Raw genomic sequence first — 22,745 nt, 5'->3', positions numbered from 1 at the left:
AAAGTCCTCACTGAGCGCCTCCTTGAGCGCGTCCTTGAGTTCCGACTATAGATTAAATGTCCGCTCTGAGGGCAGCAAGAATCTCGGCCTTCAAATCCTCAGTGTAATTTTTTTTGCCGAGCCGAGTGAAGGAGCCGCTGCTCCCACTTGTTGAAGAACTCGAGTACCTCGTCTTGGGCCTAGTGTTTTCTCTTTTGTCAGTGACTCCGCTGAACTTAAACTTTTGCAAATCTAAGGAGGAAGCTTTGCATCGGTCAGTAGCCTACAGAGTAATACGGGAAGTTTGCAATTGCTGAACTTATGTAGATATTATAAACAGTTATAAAAAGTGTTTTGATAACTTTCAAGTGTAACAGTTCCATGTTGAATACACTATAGTTCACATAATACTGTAGAAGTGTTCTGCAAATATAACAATGTGCAAGTATTATACCTTCCTGTCCCGTATAAAACAGGAGTTCCCTGATATGTTTGAAGAGTACACAGGGTCCCCACCCACTGATAGTACCATTCGATTCAATAATAACAAGAGACAACAACATGTAATCAATTTCTTATATAATTGTAATGCTGAGTGCAAGGTCTCAGTATCAACCTGTCTTTCAGTCAGAGGACTCCATTTCAAAAGCATCTCTTCTGCCCATCTGTAGAAAAATTAGGAAGAGTTGATGACCATACAAGACACACATATACACACAGCACTGATTACATTGTATGTGGTGGTAAGGTGAATTCCAGGACAGATAGTATTTTGACCATTGACCAGATCAAATGCGGCCAACCTGATTCATGTGTCCTCCATTACTCTGAAGCGGGACCGGTTTGTTATGTAGCCTGTGAATGAAATAAAATATCTTCACTCAATATACATATAGCGAGAAAAATAACTTTCTCTACTTTGGAAGTAATTTATATCCTAATAAAGTGACTGTAAAGTTGCAGAATAGATGACGCTGACGCCGTTAGTATGCAACCAGCTGTGTACGTTGCTGAATGCTTGCTGATACATTTTGTTATTTGCTGTCAGAGCTAAATTTGTAGTAGACCATCCATTTATTTTTGCTACCATCCATTTATTTTTGCCCTACAAAATACTCAAACTTTGATGAGAACAGGCATGTTGTTTGGGGTTAGCAGATGAAAACCCTGAATGCTAACTTGCTAGCTACCTAACTTGAAAATCCGGGTTAGTTATATCTTTGTCAGAGTTTAAATGAATTGACTAGATTGCTATTGTTAGCTAGCCAGTTTGAGTTTAAACATTATTGAAAGAAAGCTGGCTACATCCTATTATTAGCTAGCAAGCTAGTATCCAAGTGCCTGCCCTGTATTGACCCTAAATGCCAATGGGCTACAGTTAGCTGTTGTTAGCAAGGTAGCTACCTAACGTGAGCTATGCACATCTTCCTCTGACATGCTACATCACATTACACGTTAGTTTGATAGATTTAACTAGCTAGAGTATCATTCCCCATTCATCTGTGGTATCATAAACTAGCCTGGCTCGCTGGCATGATCAAATCATGTTGTATAACCAACAGTAGCTACTAGTTAGCTAGGACCAGCAAGCTACTTAGCTAACGTACTAACCAACACCAGTGGTTTGACGGTTGACAGGCAGCAGAAGTGACCGCGTCGGATGTAATCCATTCCTTGCCATCTGGCAATATTGTTGAAATGCATTGGAAGTTTGCACCAACTTTATGGAAGCCCATTTTCACTCCTATTAGCCAAGCGAAATGTGCATGCGTTGGACCATATCATATGCAGACTTGACTACAAATGTCCACATGGCAGCTGGGCAATTGGGCATCATTGACAAAAGTGGGCATGTAAGTAATCCATACCCAACCCTCCAGTAAGTCGTGACGAACTCACTTACAAAACTCCGTTTTGGACTGGCTTTATGACCAAAATTATCCTATTTACACTTTGTAGTCAATTTAGGTGTTTTCATTCAGCCTGATAATTACTGCTGGGATGCCACTGAGACGATCTGGTCTGCGGCCAGATCAGGCCAATGGTCTAGTCCGAGGTGGCTGTGTCTGTGAATGGTTCATATCCATCTGGTAGATTGGGAGGGGGAGAGAGGAAGGTTTTTAAACAGACAGAACTGGGACTCCTACTCTGAGTCACTTTATACAGTTTTTCATGCTGAACCGCTAAAGTGCCTATAACATCAGTTTAATGCCCTCTGTGGTTGACTTATTCACATTATTCTTATGTCCATTATTGCCATCTCATTAGAATGGTATGTGCTTTGATTTCTCCCTCTGCACAGTTCTCCTCCAAAATAGCACCTTATTCCCTACATAGTGCACTACTTTTTACCAGAGCACTATATAGGGAATAGGGTGCCATATGGGATGTAGGCTACCTAGCTCATTAGGCCAGAGCTGCAGAGCTGAAGCTCAGAGCTGGCGCAGTGGGGAGACGAGAGCCACAGCACTATACTGCGGAAGCATCCCAAATGGCACCCTATAACATATATATTACACTACTTTGACCAGCTCTGGTCTAAAGTAGTGCACTATATAGGTTATCTCTTGTGGACAGACTACGTAAACATAAATGATCTGACCAAATTACGCATGATTTTAGTTCTGGGTTAACCGAGATTACTACTGTATATATAGGTAATAGGGGGGGGGGGGGGGGGGGTGTGTGTGTGTGTGTGTGTGTGTGTGTGTGTGTGTGTGTGTGTGTGGAGGTGATCATGGTGTGGTTTTAACAGTGTGGTGGGGTGTTGTATTTATTGGTGGTTATAATTAGCTGTTTCTGTCGAAGAGAGCTGTGTATCTTGTGTGTGCATGTGAGAGCAGTTTGATACCTTTTGATAGCTACTTTGCATGGTATAGCCCCTTACTGTGGCACACTTTGTTTGTTTCATCTTGATTTTAAAGCTGTGTTTAAATTGAATGTCAGACAGAAAAGTTGTTAAACTCATTCTCTAACCTCTCTCTCTCTCTCTCTCTCTCTCTCTCTCTCTCTCTCTTTCTGTCTCGCAGAGCAAACCGTTCCAGTTTGACAGAGTGTTCCAGCCGAATACGACACAGGAGCAAGTATATAACGCCTGCGCCCAGAAGATTGTCAAAGGTGAGCTCTCCTCATTCATTGTTTATGAACACTCTCCCTACTGTAGATGTTTTCTTAATGTGTCAATGCACAAACCTGAGGAGAAAGCCGGTCTGAAAGAGGAGTAACTTTGCAGTGACTACTTCCTTATGATCAGGCTGTCTATTTGGTTTCTTTGTGTGTATTTCTGTGAGAGGGGTTGAGTACAGAAGACACATTTCTGTCTCGTATGAATTAATAAAGTAGTCTTCTTCTTACAGATGTTCTGGAGGGGTACAATGGGACAATATTTGCATACGGACAGACGTCTTCCGGCAAAACACACACGATGGAGGGTAACCTCCATGACACAGATGGAATGGGGATCATCCCCAGGATAGTGCAGGACATCTTTAATTACATCTACTCCATGGACGAGAACCTGGAGTTCCATATCAAGGTAAGTACTGGTTAGTACTCTACAAATACATCCCCCTGTTTGCGTCCTAAATTGCACCCTATTCCCTATATAGTGCACTACTTTTGACAGGGCCCATAGTTTCTGGTCAAAAGTAGTGCATTATGTATGGAATAGGGTGCCATTTGGGATGCAGATTTGTTCTGTCCAATTAGAACAACTCTTCCTACTCTCCATAGGCAGCTTGCTAACCTTGACTTGCCATAGCTAGTTCAAAGACACTCAGTAGAATCACTTCACTTAGCAGGTTTTTAAAACCTATTGATTTCTCTCTGTGGGATCCCAGCTAATAAGAGATGACTCTTCTCTTCCAGGTTTCATATTTTGAAATTTACTTGGACAAGATTCGGGACCTCTTGGATGGTATGTCCCAGGCAGAGTGAACACAGACTGTCCCAATAGCACCCTATTCCCTAATTTTGACCAAAAGTTGTGTACTACATAGGGAATGGGGTGCCATTTGGAACACACAATGTGTAGCGTGCCTCTCCTTTTGGCTCGTGGCCATGCTACAGTAGTGTGGATAATTGGCTAGTTTACATAACGATCTGTTAAAAGGCTACATAGAGCAGATCTGATTAATGAAATGTTGCATGTTGAAACAGGAAAAGGGTGGAAATGTTACTGATATTGTAATGAAAATGTTGACTGAAAATAAAGAATGTCTGCATATTGCTACGTAAACATGCTGTAGCTGTATCTGCTATTACGTAAATTCTCCTCACCCAGTTTGAGCATGAGGTTTCTTCACACACGCTATGGCTTCGTTTATACAGGCAGCCCAATTCTGAACTTTTCCCCAGTTATTGGCAAAAGAGCTGATCTGATTGGTCAAAAGATCAATTAGTGGAAACAAGTCAGAATTAGTTTGCCTGTGTAAATGCTGTCAATGATACTTAAATGGCTAATTCAGGGGTCTCCAACCTTTTCTAACATGAGAGCTCCTTTTTTAAAAATTAAACATTTTTTTTTTTTAGCTTTCAAATAGGCACGTTCTTCTCCTCTCCCCTGCAACTCTTCCCTGGGTCCTTAGTGTACAAGAGAAAGTAGTGCACTATGTTTTCTGTCAATATACCTAGTAAAATAATGGTTAATAAACAACTATTTTTTTCACCCAAATTATTTATTATATTTTTCAAAATTGTATTCTCACTTTTCAGATTATTATTTTTTTCACTCATAATGTCAATTGTTCATAGAGAAGCAACGAAATTGGATGTTCTGAGTCCATGTCAATTCTTACATCACATTTGAATACCATTTTATTTTAAAGGTCTGGAAGAACACTCACACATTTAGATTTTTTTGTGTAATTCCCCTTTAATTGCACATCTAGCGAGTGAGGAAAGGCACGTCTAATGTGCCGGTCTAGTGACACTGCTGCTAATTTCATAGCAAAGTTTGCAAATAACAGATACAAATGATATACTTACTGCCAGGTAAACCTACTTTGCAGTTAACATTTAATTGAGAAGGTTTTGGGGAAAGTATTTCTGTCAACACACAAGATGGTTATCACATCAACTGGCTACACACGGAGTGACAGGCAAACGCTCGCACCACACAGACAGACGGGCAATATTGCTGGAAATTAATTGGCATATATTGTGTTAGGTTTGGCTTTTTAAGCTAATTGTGGTTAACCAGGGGTGGGATAATGTCAATGTTGCATTCTTTAGGTAGTAGCTGGGAGCTTGCGGTATCTGATACTTCTTCGATTTGTTTATGATAGTTTGCGGTAGAACACGTGAAAATTGCATATACTTTCAGAATTGTTTGGCGAGCTACTCATAGATGGGCTACGAGCTACTGGTAGCTTGCGATCGACCTGTTGGAGACCACTGGGCTAATTAAATCTCGATTTGTAAGCAGAAGACAGGCTTTCTGCTGTGGAGACAGAACTAGCCAGAATATTCTAGAGTCTTGACCATGCTGTATGTTTCCTTCTCTCTTCTCCAGTGTCAAAGACAAACCTGTCAGTGCATGAAGACAAAAACAGAGTTCCCTATGTCAAGGTGAGTCTTCCAATCCAGGGATGAACTAACTAACACCCAGTAAACTGTCACAGAGTTAGACTGCAGCCACCTAAGATCAAAAAACATGGTGTCATCTGACCTTGCTAATGTAGCTATTCCCTATGAAAATACACATTCTCTGAAGATATGTATGCACACACTAGTGCATTTCGCTCTGAATAAAAGCACCTGTTGAAATGGCTATTATTATTATTATTATATTTAGAATTTATAAGATGGTCCTGTGTCACATCATAGGTTTTTCTTGTCCACAGGGATGCACTGAGAGATTTGTCTGCAGCCCAGAGGAAGTCATGGACACCATCGACGAAGGCAAATCTAACAGACACGTAGCAGTTACAAGTAAGAGACCGCACCAATTTTGCATCCCAAATGGCACCCTATTCCTTTTATAGTGCACTACTTTGGAGGATTGGAAGTGACGCAGACAATTACATTGATGGAAGTTACAATCTATCTGCAATATTAAAGCTGATCTACCCCCTAAAAAAAAGAAATGGTTTAATGTGCTCAATGTTTTCTCATGCTAGCCTGGTCCCAGATCTGTTTCTGCTCTCTTACTGACTCCTTGTCACGCAAAACATGGCATGACTATTCCATAAGGAGTTGGCAAGAGAACACAAACAGATTTAGCATCCAGGCTATTCTCACGCATGTCAGAGCTCTGGTTACCGAAACCGACTCATCCATCAAATCGAACCAATCTACTGTATATAATAAGAACCAGTGCGCCACAGACTACATGATTATACACTCTGTCTGGAGTGTATATTCATTCCCTTTATAGTGCACTACTTTTGAGGGCTCTGGTCTATGTAGGCTCTGGTCTATGTAGGGAATGGGGTGCCATTTGAGATGCAACCTGTGTCTATTTGTGTACTAATATAACTGCTTGATCAGCGCTGATCCCAGATGTGTTGTCTTGCTGTAGATATGAATGAGCACAGCTCCAGAAGTCACAGTATCTTCCAGATCAACGTGAAGCAGGAGAACACTGCTACAGAGCAGAAACTCAGCGGCAAGCTCCACCTCGTCGACCTGGCTGGAAGTGAAAAGGTAGGAAAAGCCCTTGCACATCGGAGTTAACGTGTTGCAGGTGCGTGGGAATAAAACAATCATATTAGAAAAGAAAAGAGGACCCTGCACACTGCTCTTTCCCGTTCTGATGAGCTCTGAGGCAGATAACGATACGTCATCTTAATGAAGGTGTACTGGCAAGAGCGGTCTCTCTCTCTCTCTTCTGCACTCTCTCACACTTAGTCCTCTCTGCAGCATGGTAGAAATGGAAAATAGATTTCCGTTTCTGTGCAAATGCACATAGCCCATCTGTCTTTTCCCAGTTGCCTAATCTTGTGAGCCTAATTTTTGCCCCATTTTTGCCAGTTGCCTAATCTTGGTATTATCAGGACTGATAAACATTGTTAGGCAATGTCATTGTTAGGCAATGTTAAGGACTCTGTTGCAAAGCAAGTGTTACTGTTCAAGTCCTCCATCTTACCAGAAGGTCCCTGTTTGTCTCTTTCCTCCCAGGTCAGCAAGACAGGAGCAGAGGGTGCCGTGTTGGACGAGGCCAAGAACATCAACAAGTCTCTGTCATCACTGGGCAATGTCATTTCAGCACTGGCTGAAGGCTCTGTGAGTACTTCTCTACTATGACTGATATTATGACTGGCAGTTTGTTTGGTGTTCATTCAGTGCTAAGACGCATAGACTCACTAAAGACCAATACCTCACATCAACAGTATTCTCAATTCTTGAAGAGATCAAAATACATGTACCTCAAGGCAAGGTTTTGGTTCAAGCTGATTCAAAGTTGTATAATTCTACACCTTTTATTTTAATCATAGATTGGTTTGTTTAGTTTCTTTGTTCAGAATTGAACAACCTGGAGGCAATTGTATTGTTGTTTCTCTTAATGAATTTTCTTTGTTTGTTTGGTCTGCTTTGTTTCAGGGCTATATCCCGTACAGAGACAGTAAAATGACCAGAATCCTTCAGGATTCTTTGGGGGGGAACTGCAGGACCACCATCGTCATCTGCGCCTCCCCCTCCGCCTACAACGAGTCGGAGACCAAGTCCACCCTCATGTTTGGACAGAGGTGGGCTCACTCACTAGCTCTTAAAAGGATAGTTCACTCAAAAACGATATTTTCAGTAGTCCACTGTTGATACAATCCCCCAAAAAGTGTGCATGTCAGCAGTCAGATTTTCAAGATGGAGCACTTTCAGTACAGAGCAAAACGTGTGGTGATGAGTTTTACATCATATGAAAAAAATACATAAACAATTCGCGATGAGTTGCCACAATCACTATTTTGTGAGCTATTCAGGGCGGCTGGATTAGATTAGGGTGTAATGCTTTGGTCCTGTTTGTGATGTTTCCAGAGCGAAGACCATTAAGAACACGGTGTGTGTGAACGTGGAGCTGACGGCAGAACAGTGGAAGAAGAAGTATGAGAGGGAGAAGGAGAAGGGAAAGGCCCTGAGGAACACCATCACCTGGCTGGAGAATGAGCTCAACCGCTGGAGGAACGGTGAGGAGGAGAGGACATTCACCTGGGCTGAGTGCCATATGGCATCCTATTACCTATGTAGTGCACTACTTTTGACCAGGGCCGACATAACCTTGACACCCTTGACAGGCCATAGGGCTCTGGTCAAAAGTAGTGCATTTGGGTCGCAGCCCTGGTTTGGGCCTATCTCATCACTTCACTGGAAACCATTTGCTCTGAGTGGAAAGACTCCACTTCCCCCCCCTAGCTTCATCAACAAATCCATTCATCATAGATTATTCAAATATCCCCCCTCCCTAACACGACACCAAACGTACACATGTACGCACGCACGCACAAACATTGACCATGCAAACCTGGGTCGTGTTTAATGGGTGCAAACCGGAAGAAAAACACTCTGTTGCGAACAGTATCGCTACGGTATGCCTTAATGAACAAGACCTGCTGTTCTACTAGGTCTGCGCTGTACAGTAAAGGCCTAGCAGGGTGTCTGTCTGACCTCTCTGGGGTAAAGTTTCCCCTAGGTACAGATCTAGGATCAGCTTTCCCTCCACCAATCCTAACCTTAACCATTAGTGAGGAAAATGCAAAACGGATCGAAGATCAGCTTCTAGAAGCAACTTCATCCTACTCCTGTCTGAGCTTTCTGTGTGACCACGCTACCCCCTGCAGGTGAGAGTGTGCCGGTGGACGAGCAGTTTGACAAGGAGAAGGCCCAAGCTGAGGTGCTGGCCCTGGACAATGTGCCCAACGACAAGCCTGCCTCCACCCCCAACATGCCCCAGCTCCGTCTGACTGACGCAGAGAAGGACAAGTGTGAGGTGGAGCTGGCCAAGCTCTACAAGCAGCTGGACGATAAGGTGAGAGAGACCTGCCACAGAGCGCGTGTGTGTGTGTCTAAGCTAATCTTTCATCTTTGCAATGGCCGCTTCTGTGACAGCATGGGCAGGGCCATTGACGGCTATCTCCATTATGGGCCGATTGCACCCTCGATTCAACTCAGTGGTGAAACCGGCCACAGAACCTCCTGTCCTGTAGGAACAGAACAGCCAAGAAGTTGAAGGAATGGAGCTGAGTGTCATAGAGACCACAGTGTGGAACAGTCAATGGTTGAATTCAGAGAGGGTACTGTGCAGAGAGCAGGCTCTGACGTTTATGTGCAGCAGATTCTCTCAAACACCGCCATGGACTCGGTGTTAACCACCTCATTTTGAAGTTAGACGATGCTCAAAGGGAGGCGAAAATGTAGACAAACTTGATCGTTTCAACATACAGTTTGAGCCCTGTTTTAAATGATTGTGATGCTAACCATGTCCTCTCTCTGTGTGTCCAGGATGATGAGATCAACCAGCAGAGCCAGCTAGCTGAGAAGCTCAAGCAGCAGATGTTGGACCAGGAGGAGGTGAGTTTGTCTGTTTCCCAAATGGCACCCTATTCCCTATATAGTGCAGTACTTTTAACCAGAGCCCTATGGCCTGTCAAGGGTTTCAAGGTTATGTCGGCCCTGGTCAAAAGTAGTGCACTACATATTGAATCATAGAATGGGTTCAAAACATGTTTGTATTTGTAGCTGCTGGTGTCGTCGCGGCGCGACCATGATAACCTGCAGTCGGAGCTGAACCGCCTGCAGGCTGAGAACGAAGCTTCCAAGGATGAGGTGAAGGAGGTTCTGCAGGCATTGGAGGAGCTGGCTGTTAACTATGACCAGAAGAGCCAGGAGGTGGAGGACAAGACCAAGGAGTTTGAGATGCTCAGCGACGAGCTCAATCAGAAATCGGTGAGACAATGTCACCCACTGTCCCTGCTCATGAAGATAGCTATATGTGTCCTATTCATTGTCATGCTTTCTAGGACCTGCATGTAATTTTTTCCTGGTTGCTTCAATATATTCTCAAAATATTTTATACAAGTCAGTCATAGCCCTTTTTTGTCCCTAATATTTAGGAAATATTTATGTTAAAATGTTTTTCTCTTTCTCTCTCCAGAGCGTCCTGACGTCCATTGACTCTGAGCTGCAGAAACTGAAGGACATGAGCAACCACCAGAAGAAGAGGGTCTCTGAGATGATGTCATCACTACTGAAAGACCTGGCAGAGATTGGCATCGCCGTGGGCAGCACCGAGATCAAGGTAAAAGGACATTACACATCACCACATGACACTCCAAAGATGGGTATTATTTTATTGCCAACTAAACGAAATGTTTAAAATCATTTTCTCCTAAACCTGAATAAAACGAGAACACTACTCCGACTCCTTTCTCTCTCTCTCTGTTCTCTCTGTTTCTCTCTCGAAATCACCTCCCTCACCCCTAGCAACACGACGGCAGTGGTCTGATAGATGAGGACTTTACGGTGGCTCGTTTGTACATCAGTAAGATGAAGTCTGAGGTGAGGACCATGGTGAAACGCTGTAAGCAGCTGGAGAGCACCCAGTCAGAGAGCAACAGGAAGATGGACGAGAATGACCAGGAGCTGGCCGCCTGTCAGCTAAGGATCCAACAGGTATTACCATATCATTACATTTAGAAAGCCCATTATTAAAGGATCTCTATGCGTATTAGCCAGCTTCTCTCATCATAGTTCTAGATCCACACACTCCACAACAGCCTCAATCTGCCACTATCAGGGTTGCGGTCAATTCCATTTTAAATTCAGTCTATTCAGGAAGTAAACTGAAAGTCCAATTCTAACGCAATTCCCTTCCTGAATTGACTGAATTGAAATGGAATTGGCCCCAACCCTGGCCACCATACCATAATCACTCTCACCAACCTAATCTTCCACTGATGTTTGGCTTGACAATGACAATGGAGAAGGCAAAGCACAAACAGATCTGGGACCAGGCTTACTCTCTCCTGTTCCTCCCATGAACACAGTCATCAAACTGAGACCTGCTAAAGAATCACTAGATGTGTAATCCACATAACCCCCTTGTGTAAATAACAGTCTCCATCTCTCTCCCCCCATGCAGCACGAGGCTAAGATCAAGTCCCTGACAGAGTACCTCCAGAACGTGGAGCAGAAGAAGAGACAGCTGGAGGAGAACGTTGACTCTCTGAGCGAAGAACTAGTGAAGATCAGTGCCCAGGGTACAACACACACACACACTGCTACAGCTATTGCACACACAGCTGCTCTCTATGCACTGATAACACATATTGGACTACATTCCTTAAAAACATCTCTAAAACAGATGTAAGGCCTATAGTGCCACCTAGTGACAAATGTCAAATGTTTCCCTTTTGCAGAGAAAGTCACCGCCATGGAGAAGGAGAACGAGATCCAATCTGCCAATGAAGTCAAGGTAGGATGTCTTGTCCATACCATAGGGCTGCTTATTACTCCAAATTACATTTCAGATCAGTGTTGCGACCCAAATGGCACCCTATACCTTATATAGTGCACTACTTTTGACCTAGCGGACTAAACTCCACTCCATGGTGAAGGAAGTTTCTGATGTACTTCACCAATGGCGAGGAGCCGAGACCAGGCTTCATAATTTTTTGTTGTTGTTGAAGTATTTGACCTTGGGCGAATTGACTTAGTCGGAGATAGATTCCACATAAACCTGGTCTCGGCTCCACGCCGTTGGTGGAGTCATAAACTTCCTTCACCATGGAGTGGAGTTTAGTCTGCTACTTTTGACCAGGCTCTGGTTAAAGGTAGTGCACTACATATGGAATAGGGTGCCAGTTGGGACACAACCCAGAAGTCATGATATATTCCAGATGACAAAGTTGACTAGTCCCTACTTGTCCAATCTAGTCCACTTGTCCGACTGCCTACTATGATGACATGTTACGGATGTTGATTGGTGTCCCGTGACCTCTGTGTCATCCCCAGGAGGCTGTGGAGAAACAGATCGCTGGACACCGCGAGGCCCATCAGAAACAGATCAGCAGCCTCAGAGATGAGCTGGACAAGAAGGCGCACCTCATCACAGAACTGCAGGAGTAAGAGACTAAACGCAACCCCATGCACACGCTGTCCACTGTTTACTGTGGTTACGTCCCATACGCCATTTGAGGCAACTACAATGTCTCCTGTCTCCAGTGCTAAGGTGGTGTTGTTGTGTTACATCACTGGGGCCAAGCTTCCTGCCATCCAGGTCCTCTATACCAGGTGGTGTCAGAGGAAGGCCCTAAAAATGGTCAAAGACTCCAACCACCAAAGTCATAGGCTGTGCTCTCTGCTACCGCACAGCAAGCGGTACCGGAGCGCCAAGTCTAGGTCCAAAAGGCTCCTTAACAGCTTCTACCCCCAAGCTATAAAATGGCTACCTGGACTATTTGCATTGACCCCCTTTTTACACCGCTGCTACTCACTGTTTATTATCTATGCATAGTCACTTTACCCCTACCTACATTTACATATGACCTCAATTACCTCGACTAACCCGTACACCCGCACATTGACTCGGTACCGGTACCCCCTGTATATAGCCTCGTTATTGTTATTTTATTGTGTTACTTTTTTAAACTTTAGTTTATTTAGCAAATGTTATTTTACTCTGCATTTTTGGTTAAGGGCTTCTAAGTAAGCATTTCACGGTAAGGTGTACACCTGTTGTATTCGGCGCATGTGACAAATACAATTTGATTTGATTTGTTCCAGTCTGAACCAGAAGATCATGCTGGAACAGGAGCGTCTCAGGGTGGAACACGAGAAACTCAAGTCCACCGACCAAGAGAAGAGCCGCAAACTTCACGAGCTAACGTACGCTACATACACCTACAGATAGTGGGCATGTTCAGAATATATGATCGCTAATTACTGTGCGGCATATATACCAATGATGTTGTTCACTAGTGCCCACATAACATGCTCATTATAGAAGCTATCACTGCTGGTTAGCTTAGATTAGCACTATACTTGTCCAATGTTACTGCAGTCAAGCTGTGGCTAATGCGTCTGTGTGTTGCGCTGTGCAGGGTGATGCAGGACCGGAGAGAGCAGGCCAGACAGGACCTGAAGGGATTGGAGGAGACAGTGGTGAGTAGACTACAGATAACAACAGCTCTTCGGCTTTCCCCTTAAAGGGCAGTTAAAAGGTACATTTTAATAAACCTTTATAGTCAAACTTCTTTCTTTTCATGAATCTTTATGCCTTTCTATGAATAATAATTGCAAAAAATAAGGGTAATTTAGGTGAGTGTTTCGATTCACCTTTAACCTCTCTGTCACTTCCCCAACTCCGCCAGACCAAGGAGCTCCAGACTCTGCACAACCTGAGGAAGCTCTTTGTCCAGGACCTGGCTACCAGAGTGAAGAAGAGTGCCGAGATGGACTCTGATGACACAGGAGGCAGCGCAGCTCAGAAACAGAAGATCTCCTTTCTGGAGAACAACCTGGAGCAGCTTACCAAGGTTCACAAACAGGTATGTTCTCAACTATGAAACCAACAAAAAGACCCAAACACACTGAAATCATACCATACTCTAGTGCTTTTGGAGATGGCTAATTTGCCAAACTTTTCTCTCTCTCTCACTCTCTCTCAGCTGGTCCGTGATAATGCAGACCTGCGCTGTGAGCTTCCTAAACTGGAGAAGCGTCTGCGTGCTACGGCTGAGCGGGTCAAGGCCCTGGAGTCGGCGCTGAAGGAGGCCAAAGAGAACGCCGCACGCGACCGCAAACGCTACCAACAGGAGGTGGACCGCATCAAAGATGCCGTCAGGGCCAAGAACATGGCCAGGAGGGGCCACTCCGCTCAGATCGGTGAGGAGAGAGGGAAGACACAAACACTGCATGCTGTAATCCTGGTGGTTAATGTATGGTTGGATATGCAGTATGCATGCATGTATGTTAATGGATGCCATTCCTAAACAGTTCCTCTAGCCTATATTTTTGTGTACTGCTTTTACATTGACTGTCTTTTGTATGACTTATGTTTTTGTTTTTCAGTTCATAACAAAACACATAGCAAAAATGTATTCCAATACCTACAAATGGCAAAATAAACTTGATCCTTGAACTTTGAACACAAACGTTATTCAGTATAGAAATGGATGCCGTTCCTAAACTGTTGTGTTCCTCTGCCCCCCTCCACAGCCAAACCCATTCGTCCTGGCCATCCTCCAGTGGCGTCTCCCACCCACCCCAACGTGAACCGCAGCGGAGGGGGTTTCTACCAGAACAGCCAGACCGTGGCCATCAGGGGAGGGGGAGGCATGAAGCCAGACAAGAAGTGAGTGACTGACTACTGCCTCAATGGGAAAAATATTCTGTAGAATATGATGAGAAACACAAGTTTGATCCTGGATCCATAACTCCCAACATGGTGATCCTTTCGACTTCTCCCATATGTCTAAAAGAGTTGATGCAGTGTTGTAATGTGTAGGGCCTGTGTGGCTCAGTTGGTAGACCATGGTGCTTGCAATCAATGGCAGGATCGTGGGTTTGGTTCCCACTGGTGCCCCCCATACAAAAATGTATGCAAGCACTACTGTAAGTTGCTTGTATAAAAGTGTATTTTAAATGGTACACCCATCTAGTACCGGGTCGGACCCCCCTTTGCCTCCAGAACAGCCTGAATTCTTCGGGGCATGGAAACGTTGCTGAATTGGTATCAAGGGACCTAACGTGTGCCAGGAAAACATTCCCCACACTATTACACCACCGCCACCAGCCTGTACCGTTGACACCAGGCAGGATGGTACCATGGTCCCATGCTGCTTAAGCCAAATCCTGACTCTGCCATCAGCATGACGCAACAGGAACTGGGATTCGTCGGACCAGGCAACGTTTTTCCACTCCTCAATTGTCCAGTGTTGGTGATCGCGTGCCCACTGGAGCCGCTTCTTCTTGTTTTTAGCTGATAGGAGTGGAACCCGGTGTGGTCGTCTGCTGCAATAGCCCATCCGTGACAAGGACCGACGAGTTGTGCGTTCCGAGATGCCGTTCTGCACACCACTGTGGTACTGCGCTGTTATTTGCCTGTTTGTGGCCCGCCCGTGGTCCTCTGTAGCTCAACTGGTAGAGCACGGCGCTTGTAACGCCAAGGTAGTGGGTTCGATCCCCGGGACCACCCATACACAAAAATATATGCACGCATGACTGTAAGTCGCTTTGGATAAAAGCGTCTGCTAAATGGCATATTATTATTATTATTATTATTATTATTGTAGAATTCTTGCCATTCTCCTTCGACCTCTCATCAACGAGCTATTTTCGCCCAAAAGACTGCCGCTGACTGGATGTTTTTTGTTTGCTACACCATTCTAGAGTAGAGACAGGAGCTGATACACAGGTGAGACGGACATGTCACTCTATGGCAGGAGGAGGCAGGGATGATGCCCATAACACACTTAGTATGAATGGGCCTGTTTGAGAGGCAACTCACTTGCATGGGGCTTGGGAGTTTTTAATGGGTCGATTTTCTACTGTCTTTATAATTGACCTGTGTTAATAGATTCTAAATAGTAGAGCTCTGAAGACTGCTTTGTGGTTGAATGGCCTTGACTTTCCTGGTGGCTAGCAAGGATCCTCTGATATGTCATGTTTGTTTTTTTGCCAACCCCTGCTAATGTTTTCTAAAATCTTATTACCACATGTACATCTAACATGCCAGATTATTTCTCTCTAGGAAGATGCCAGTAACACTTTGTGTTAGTGGATGTCACCCATGTCTGGTAAGACTAACAGCCCTCCCTCTTCTCCCCACCTCCCCTCTCTCTCTTCCTCTCGCATCTGAATCGTTTGAAGACTGGAGGGGACATGACCACAGAAGATGCAGATGGATATCACCCTGGCAACCTGTCATTCCATTACAGCCATTGGCTCCCTGCAGGCTATATATTAGAGAGAGTGAGGAGTTTTAATATAAATATATAAATATTCCTGGCCTGTACAGATCCACCTACCTTCATGTTTCCTCTCTCTGGAAAAAAGCAACGACGACGACTAAATTAATTTAATATACAAAACAAAACACAGAACAAGACATCCACCAACTGCAGAGTACAGTCATGGCGCAATGAACTACATTTGACTTGAATTTGTAGTTTTGTTTGTCATCTTTGATGTCTTAAGGTTTAGTCTGCACTGTGCCAATGTGAATGTACGGTAACCGGGATTTCAAAAGAGATGAGAAAAAAAAAGAAGCCGACTGAAACAAAATAAATATATATGTTGGTCCTTGATACCACAAACATTCTTAGGCTAATCTCTTGTACAGTACATTTCATTATTATTCTACTGGTTGTACCACACTCTTTCTATGAATAGATTTTACAAGCTTCTTAAAAGGTTTGAACCGAATAGATGGCATTTTGAGCACTACTGTCCTGTTGTACATATGTAATATGGCACTGCACATGCTTCCATAAGATGTGTTTTGGATTTGAAATGCCAAGAGGTGCGATTTAGATTTATTTAAATACAGAGTACCTTTGGTGGCCATTGTTTTTATTATTATTAATAAAGTGACACAAACTGGTGTGGTGACTACATTAAACAGATGTGAGAAGGAAAGAGGAGTCTGATCAGGAGCGAGCTTTCATGGCTTGCATCCCAAATGACACCCTATATTTTTACTTCTTCAACGGTTTTAAATGCGGTGTTATGCTTGGATGTTATTTATCTATCTGCACATTGGAACACAGATGGCACACCCACTCCTGTCCTGTTATAGCTAGCTAGGTCCTCTCATCCACTCACCACCTTTGTCCTGACCTCCTCTAAACAAACCAAGGATATTGGCTGGTGGTTGTTTTTAAAATGTTATTTGTAAATTAACTGTTTATAGTACTTTTGTCAATGGGCTCCTTTCGGTCCCCCCACCCCCAGTAATGTCAAGACGAGTGGAGTAAATACATCTAGGGGAGCCTCTGTTTAAATTCATATTGGGAATCGATATAAGGCAGGCTCTGACTTTTCCAAAATCACCCTCTTTTGGTTGAGTCGGGTGAAGTGCACATGTAATCTTATTGTGGATTGGTGTAGTTGTGTATCTGTCTCACTGTTCCCTAGCTTGACAAGCATATCTGATCTGTATTGGTTGGAATGTTGGAGGGCAGTGTTTGATTGGCTCGCCCTTGCCACTGATCAGCCAGTTAGATGAGCAGGGGGCCTTCGGCTAGGAAGGAGATTGGTCGGGTTCAGTCCGCTGGTAAACTAGTCTAGGTCCGAAATGGCACAGCCCAATGGGCCCTGGTCAAAACGACATAGTGAATACGGTGCCATTTCAGATGCAGCCCATCCTAAAGCAGTGCATCTTGGGAAGTGGTTTAATATTCATCCATTTTGTAGTCGGGAGCCAAGGACTTTATACATTTTACACTTCTTGTCTTGCCTTTGTTGTTTTCTTCCCGAATCTCCTTCAATTATCTTTTCTTATGTGAGTAAAATGTCTCTCCAACCCTTGTTTTTATGTCATGTTGTGTAAACTCTGAAGCATTTGCTAAGATGTTGCTGTGATTTGTAGCCCAGCATAAAACAAAAACACTGACATCTTGTGAGTACAATTATTATATATCAACGAAATATTGTTAGGTGTGACCAGGGTTGAGTCTTTTTAATAGTCTGCAGCCACGATAAGGTGTTGGTGTTTTAGGTTATGAACGTTTGTTGTCTTGGAAGGATTTGACATAAAATTGACAGATAGCACTTCAGAATTCTTCTCCATATACTCCTGCGCTTAGTGTAAAGTTTAAACCTTAAACTGGGTTAGAAAATACTCCAATTTGTGGTAATTTATGGGGGTGTAAACCATAATTTTCTGTTATTAGAGGCTATTTTGGGAGAGGTAGGTAGCCTATTCCTTTGACAGGATAAGTCTATCAAGTTTTCCTCTGTGTAACCTTTAGAACAGTAAATGCTTTGCAACATCGTCTCCAAAGTGCATAGTACCCTATCCTTACCTGCCAGGGTTCCACTGTACTCCATCAATTTAATGGATATGAAATGGGAAAGTACAGAAAAAGAACAACTACCATTTGTCCATGATGTTTACCAAATTCATTTGTTTGCATTGATTCTCAAGAAAAGCGTAGCCACTATTTTATTACTGTGTAATAGTTACTTACATTTCTAATTGACAGATAAGGATTCCATCAATGGAAAAAGGTACTGGATCATTCCTAGGCTACGTACTAAATGGCACCCTATTCCCTATGTAGTGCACTACTTTTGACTACATAGGGAATAGGGTGCAATTTGGGACGGACCCATAGAGAACTGGGGGACAATCGCAGCACTCTCATTGGAGGAGGTGGAGGGGATGTTAAAGGTTTAATGATATCACCATTTTGGATTGACTGCATGATGTAAATGTATGTGTGATTAAATATGAGAACCTACCTGGTGTCAGTCTAATTCTGTGCTTGACTCGTTCGGTCTCATTAAAACTTTCTTATGGAAGTGCATGGCAAGTTCTAGGATGATAATTCTGGGTGGGCAGCAGAAATTTGTTGGCTGTTTCTGAGCTAATATGACTTCAGCGTAATCATTTGGGCGGGCAACATGAATGTTTGGGAGGGAAATGCCCTGCCCTGCCCTGCCCTGCCCTTCCCTGCCCTGCCCTGCCCTGCACCCCCACTAGAGCCGGCCCTGTTGAAGGGATCAAGATTCTATTGTGTCTTATATTGACTGGTTCAAAAATGCTAAAAGTAACCTGACCAGAAAAAAATATAATATATAGTATATTGTTCATACCACTAAGAAATTATTTGTGACGTGTACCATTGTCTACCTCTACCAACCATTTTTGAATGCCACCATACATTTCAGTTGTAATGGGGTGTAACCTTGATTGATAGATAGACAGATAGTGTCAAAATTCATTATCGCATGTGACAATGAAAAGAATCAGGCAATAAATATTGATATCTGATATACTATATACTGTGTGAACAGTACTGTATACAGTTGCTTTATGAGTCTGCTGTAGCCACACTTGACATTACTGCAGTGACCACCAACCTTTTTTATTTGTTTATTTTATTTCACCTTTATTTAACCAGGTAAGCCAGTTGAGAACAAGTTCTCATTTACAACTGCGACCTGGCCAAGATAAAGCAAAGCAGTGCGATAAAAACAACAACACAGAGTTACATATGGGGTAAAACAAAGTCAACAATACAACAGAAGATATATATACAGTGTGTGCAAATGTAGCAAGTTATGGAGGTAAGGCAATAAATAGGCTATAGTGCAAAATAATTACAATTAGTATTAACACTGGAATGATAGATGTGCAAGAGATGTGTAAATAGAGATACTGGGGTGCAAATGAGCAAAATAAATAACAATATGGGGATGAGGTAGTTGGGTGGGCTAATTTCAGATGGGCTGTGTACAGGTGCAGTGATCGGTAAGGTGCTCTGACAACTGATGCTTAAAGTTAGTGAGGGAGATAAGAGTCTCCAGCTTCAGAGATTTTTGCAATTCGTTCCAGTCATTGGCAGCAGAGAACTGGAAGGAATGGCGGCCAAGGGAGGTGTTGGCTTTGGGGATGACCAGTTAGATATACCTGCTGGAGCGCATACTACGGGTGGGTGTTGCTATGGTGACCAATGAGCTAAGATAGGGCAGGGATTTGCCTAGCAGTGATTTATAGATGGCCTGGAGCCAGTGGGTTTGGCGACGAATATGTAGTGAGGACCAGCCAACAAGAGCGTACAGGTCACAGTGGTGGGTAGTATATGGGGCTTTGGTGACAAAACGGATGGCACTGTGATAGACTACATCCAATCAAATCAAATCAAATCAAATCAAATTTTATTGGTCACATGCGCCGAATACAACAGGTGCAGACATTACAGTGAAATGCTTACTTACAGCCCTTAACCAACAGTGCATTTATTTTAAACAAAAAAAGTAAGAATAAAACAACAACAAAAAAAGTGTTGAGAAAAAAAAAGAGCAGAAGTAAAATAAAGTGACAGTAGGGAGGCTATATATACAGTAAAATAAAGTGACAGTAGGGAGGCTATATATACAGGGGGGTACCGTTGCAGAGTCAATGTGCGGGGGCACCGGCTAGTTGAGGTAGTTGAGGTAATATGTACATGTGGGTAGAGTTAAAGTGACTATGCATAAATACTTAACAGAGTAGCAGCAGCGTAAAAAGGATGGGGTGGGGGGGCAGTGCAAATAGTCCGGGTAGCCATGATTAGCTGTTCAGGAATCTTATGGCTTGGGGGTAGAAGCTGTTGAGAAGTCTTTTGGACCTAGACTTGGCACTCCGGTACCGCTTGCCGTGCGGTAGCAGAGAGAACAGTCTATGACTAGGGTGGCTGGAGTCTTTGACAATTTTGAGGGCCTTCCTCTGACACCGCCTGGTATAGAGGTCCTGGATGGCAGGGAGCTTTGCCCCAGTGATGTACTGGGCCGTACGCACTACCCTCTGTAGTGCCTTGCGGTCAGAGGCCAAGCAGTTGCCATACCAGGCGGTGATGCAACCAGTCAGGATGCTCTCGATGGTGCAGCTGTAGAATTTTTTGAGGATCTGAGGACCCATGACAAATCTTTTTAGTCTCCTGAGGGGGAATAGGCTTTGTCGTGCCCTCTTCACGACTGTCTTGGTGTGTTTGGACCATGATAGTTCGTTGGTGATGTGGACACCAAGGAACTTGAAGCTCTCAACCTGTTCCACTACAGCCCCGTCGATGAGAATGGGGGCGTGCTCAGTCCTCTTTTTTTTCCTGTAGTCCACAATCATCTCCTTTGTCTTGGTCACGTTGAGGGAGAGGTTGTTGTCCTGGCACCACACGGCCAGATCTCTGACCTCCTCCCTATAGGCTGTCTCATCGTTGTCGGTGATCAGGCCTACCACTGTTGTGTCGTCGGCAAACTTAATGATGGTGTTGGAGTCGTGTCTGGCCATGCAGTCATGGGTGAACAGAGAGTACAGGAGGGGACTGAGCACGCACCCCTGAGGGGCCCCCGTGTTGAGGATCAGTGTGGCAGATGTGTTGTTACCTACCCTTACCACCTGGGGGCGGCCCGTCAGGAAGTCCAGGATCCAGTTGCAGAGGGAGGTGTTTAGTCCCAGGATCCTTAGCTTAGTGATGAGCTTAGAGGGCACTATGGTGTTGAATGCTGAGCTGTAGTCAATGAATAGCATTCTCACGTAGGTGTTCCTCTTGTCCAGGTGGGAAAGGGCAGTGTGGAGTGCGATAGAGATTGCATCATCTGTGGATCTGTTGGGGCGGTATGCAAATTGGAGTGGGTCTAGGGTTTCTGGGATTATGCTGTTGATGTGAGCCATGACCAGTCTTTCAAAGCACTTCATGGCTACAGACATCAGTGCTACGGGTCGGTAGTCATTTAGGCAGGTTATTTTAGAGTTCTTGGGCACGGGGACTATGGTGGTCTGCTTGAAACATGTTGGTATTACAGACTCAGTCAGGGACATGTTGAAAATGTCAGTGAAGACACTTGCCAGTTGGTCAGCACATGCTTGGAGTACACGTCCTGGTAATCCGTCTGGCCCTGCGGCCTTGTGAATGTTGACCTGCTTAAAAGTCTTACTCACATCGGCTACGGAGAGCGTGATCACATAGTCATCCGGAACAGCTGGTGCTCTCATGCATGCTTCAGTGTTGCTTGCCTCGAAGCGAGCATAGAAGTGGTTTAGCTCGTCTGGTAGGCTTGTGTCACTGGGCAGCTCGCGGCTGTGCTTCCCTTTGTAGTCTGTAATAGTTTTCAAGCCCTGCCACATCCGACGAGCGTCAGAGCCAGTGTAGTATGATTCAATCTTAGACCTGTATTGACTCTTTGCCTGTTTGATGGTTCGTCGGAGGTCATAGCGGGATTTCTTATAAGCGTCCGGGTTAGAGTCCCGTTCCTTGAAAGCGGCAGCTCTACCCTTTAGCTCAGTGCGGATGTTTCCTGTAATCCATGGCTTCTGGTTGGGGTATGTACGTACGGTCACTGTTGGGACGACATCATCGATGCACTTATTGATGAAGCCAGTGACTGATGTGGTGTACTCCTCAATGCTGTCTGAAGAATCCCGGAACATGTTCCAGTCTGTGCTAGCAAAACAGTCCTGTAGCTTAGCATCTGCGTCATCTGACCACTTTTTTATTAACCGAATCACTGGTGCTTCCTGCTTCAGTTTTTGCTTATAAGCAGGAATCAGGAGGATAGAGTTATGGTCAGATTTGCCAAATGGAGGGCGAGGGAGAGCTTTGTATGCGTCTCTGTGTGTGGAGTAAAGGTGGTCTAGAGTTTTTTTCCCTCTGGTTGCACATTTAACATGCTGGTAGAAATTAGGTAGAACGGTAGAGAGTAGAGTGTTGGAGGCTATTTTGTAAATGACATCGCCGAAGTCAAGGATCGGTAGGATAGTCAGTTTTACGCATTTCATATTATTCTGTACATAAAACTGAGACACCCATTTAGTATGATATGTTACGTTTCATATGGTATGTATTAATTTGTAAATGTCATAACTAATTTCGTATTATATGTAAAGAATTTGTAAAACGTACAATATATTACGAATTTGCTAAATGTACAATGTGTTATGAATTTGCAAAACATATGTGTTATGAGTTCTAACTAGGTGGCTAACGTCAGCTAGGTGGCTAACGTTATCTAGCTGGCTAATGTTATCTAGCTGGCTAACGTTATCTAGCTGGCTAACGTTAGATAGGCTAGGGGTTAGGGTTAAGTGTTGTTTTAGCAGTATGCTTAGGGTCATTGTCCTGTTGGAAGGT

General features: G+C 44.0%; 1 protein-coding gene across 1 annotated transcript in view; it reads left to right on the top strand.

Annotated features, from left to right (window-relative positions):
* Positions 1–18,377, top strand: part of LOC311146499 (kinesin-1 heavy chain-like) — a 35,503-nt gene extending 17,126 nt beyond the window's left edge. The window contains exons 2-24 of the mRNA XM_084183002.1: positions 3,009–3,096; positions 3,336–3,514; positions 3,847–3,895; positions 5,492–5,547; positions 5,823–5,910; positions 6,500–6,624; positions 7,099–7,203; positions 7,522–7,667; positions 7,954–8,102; positions 8,754–8,941; positions 9,415–9,483; positions 9,652–9,858; positions 10,067–10,210; positions 10,396–10,584; positions 11,054–11,171; positions 11,331–11,386; positions 11,926–12,035; positions 12,697–12,798; positions 13,014–13,074; positions 13,284–13,460; positions 13,581–13,797; positions 14,131–14,266; positions 15,784–18,377. Coding sequence (XP_084039128.1) covers positions 3,009–3,096; positions 3,336–3,514; positions 3,847–3,895; positions 5,492–5,547; positions 5,823–5,910; positions 6,500–6,624; positions 7,099–7,203; positions 7,522–7,667; positions 7,954–8,102; positions 8,754–8,941; positions 9,415–9,483; positions 9,652–9,858; positions 10,067–10,210; positions 10,396–10,584; positions 11,054–11,171; positions 11,331–11,386; positions 11,926–12,035; positions 12,697–12,798; positions 13,014–13,074; positions 13,284–13,460; positions 13,581–13,797; positions 14,131–14,266; positions 15,784–15,799 — 2,775 coding nt within the window. The 3' untranslated portion in view covers positions 15,800–18,377. The remainder of the gene's footprint in view (positions 1–3,008; positions 3,097–3,335; positions 3,515–3,846; positions 3,896–5,491; positions 5,548–5,822; positions 5,911–6,499; positions 6,625–7,098; positions 7,204–7,521; positions 7,668–7,953; positions 8,103–8,753; positions 8,942–9,414; positions 9,484–9,651; positions 9,859–10,066; positions 10,211–10,395; positions 10,585–11,053; positions 11,172–11,330; positions 11,387–11,925; positions 12,036–12,696; positions 12,799–13,013; positions 13,075–13,283; positions 13,461–13,580; positions 13,798–14,130; positions 14,267–15,783) is intronic.
* Positions 18,378–22,745: the final 4,368 nt, after the last annotated feature.

Source organism: Coregonus lavaretus (genome assembly GCF_964263955.1).
Source record: "Coregonus lavaretus genome assembly, chromosome: 19".
NCBI lineage: Eukaryota > Metazoa > Chordata > Actinopteri > Salmoniformes > Salmonidae > Coregonus > Coregonus lavaretus.
The sequence above is the reverse complement of the archived record's forward strand: the minus strand, read 5'-3'. Positions and strand labels throughout refer to the sequence as shown.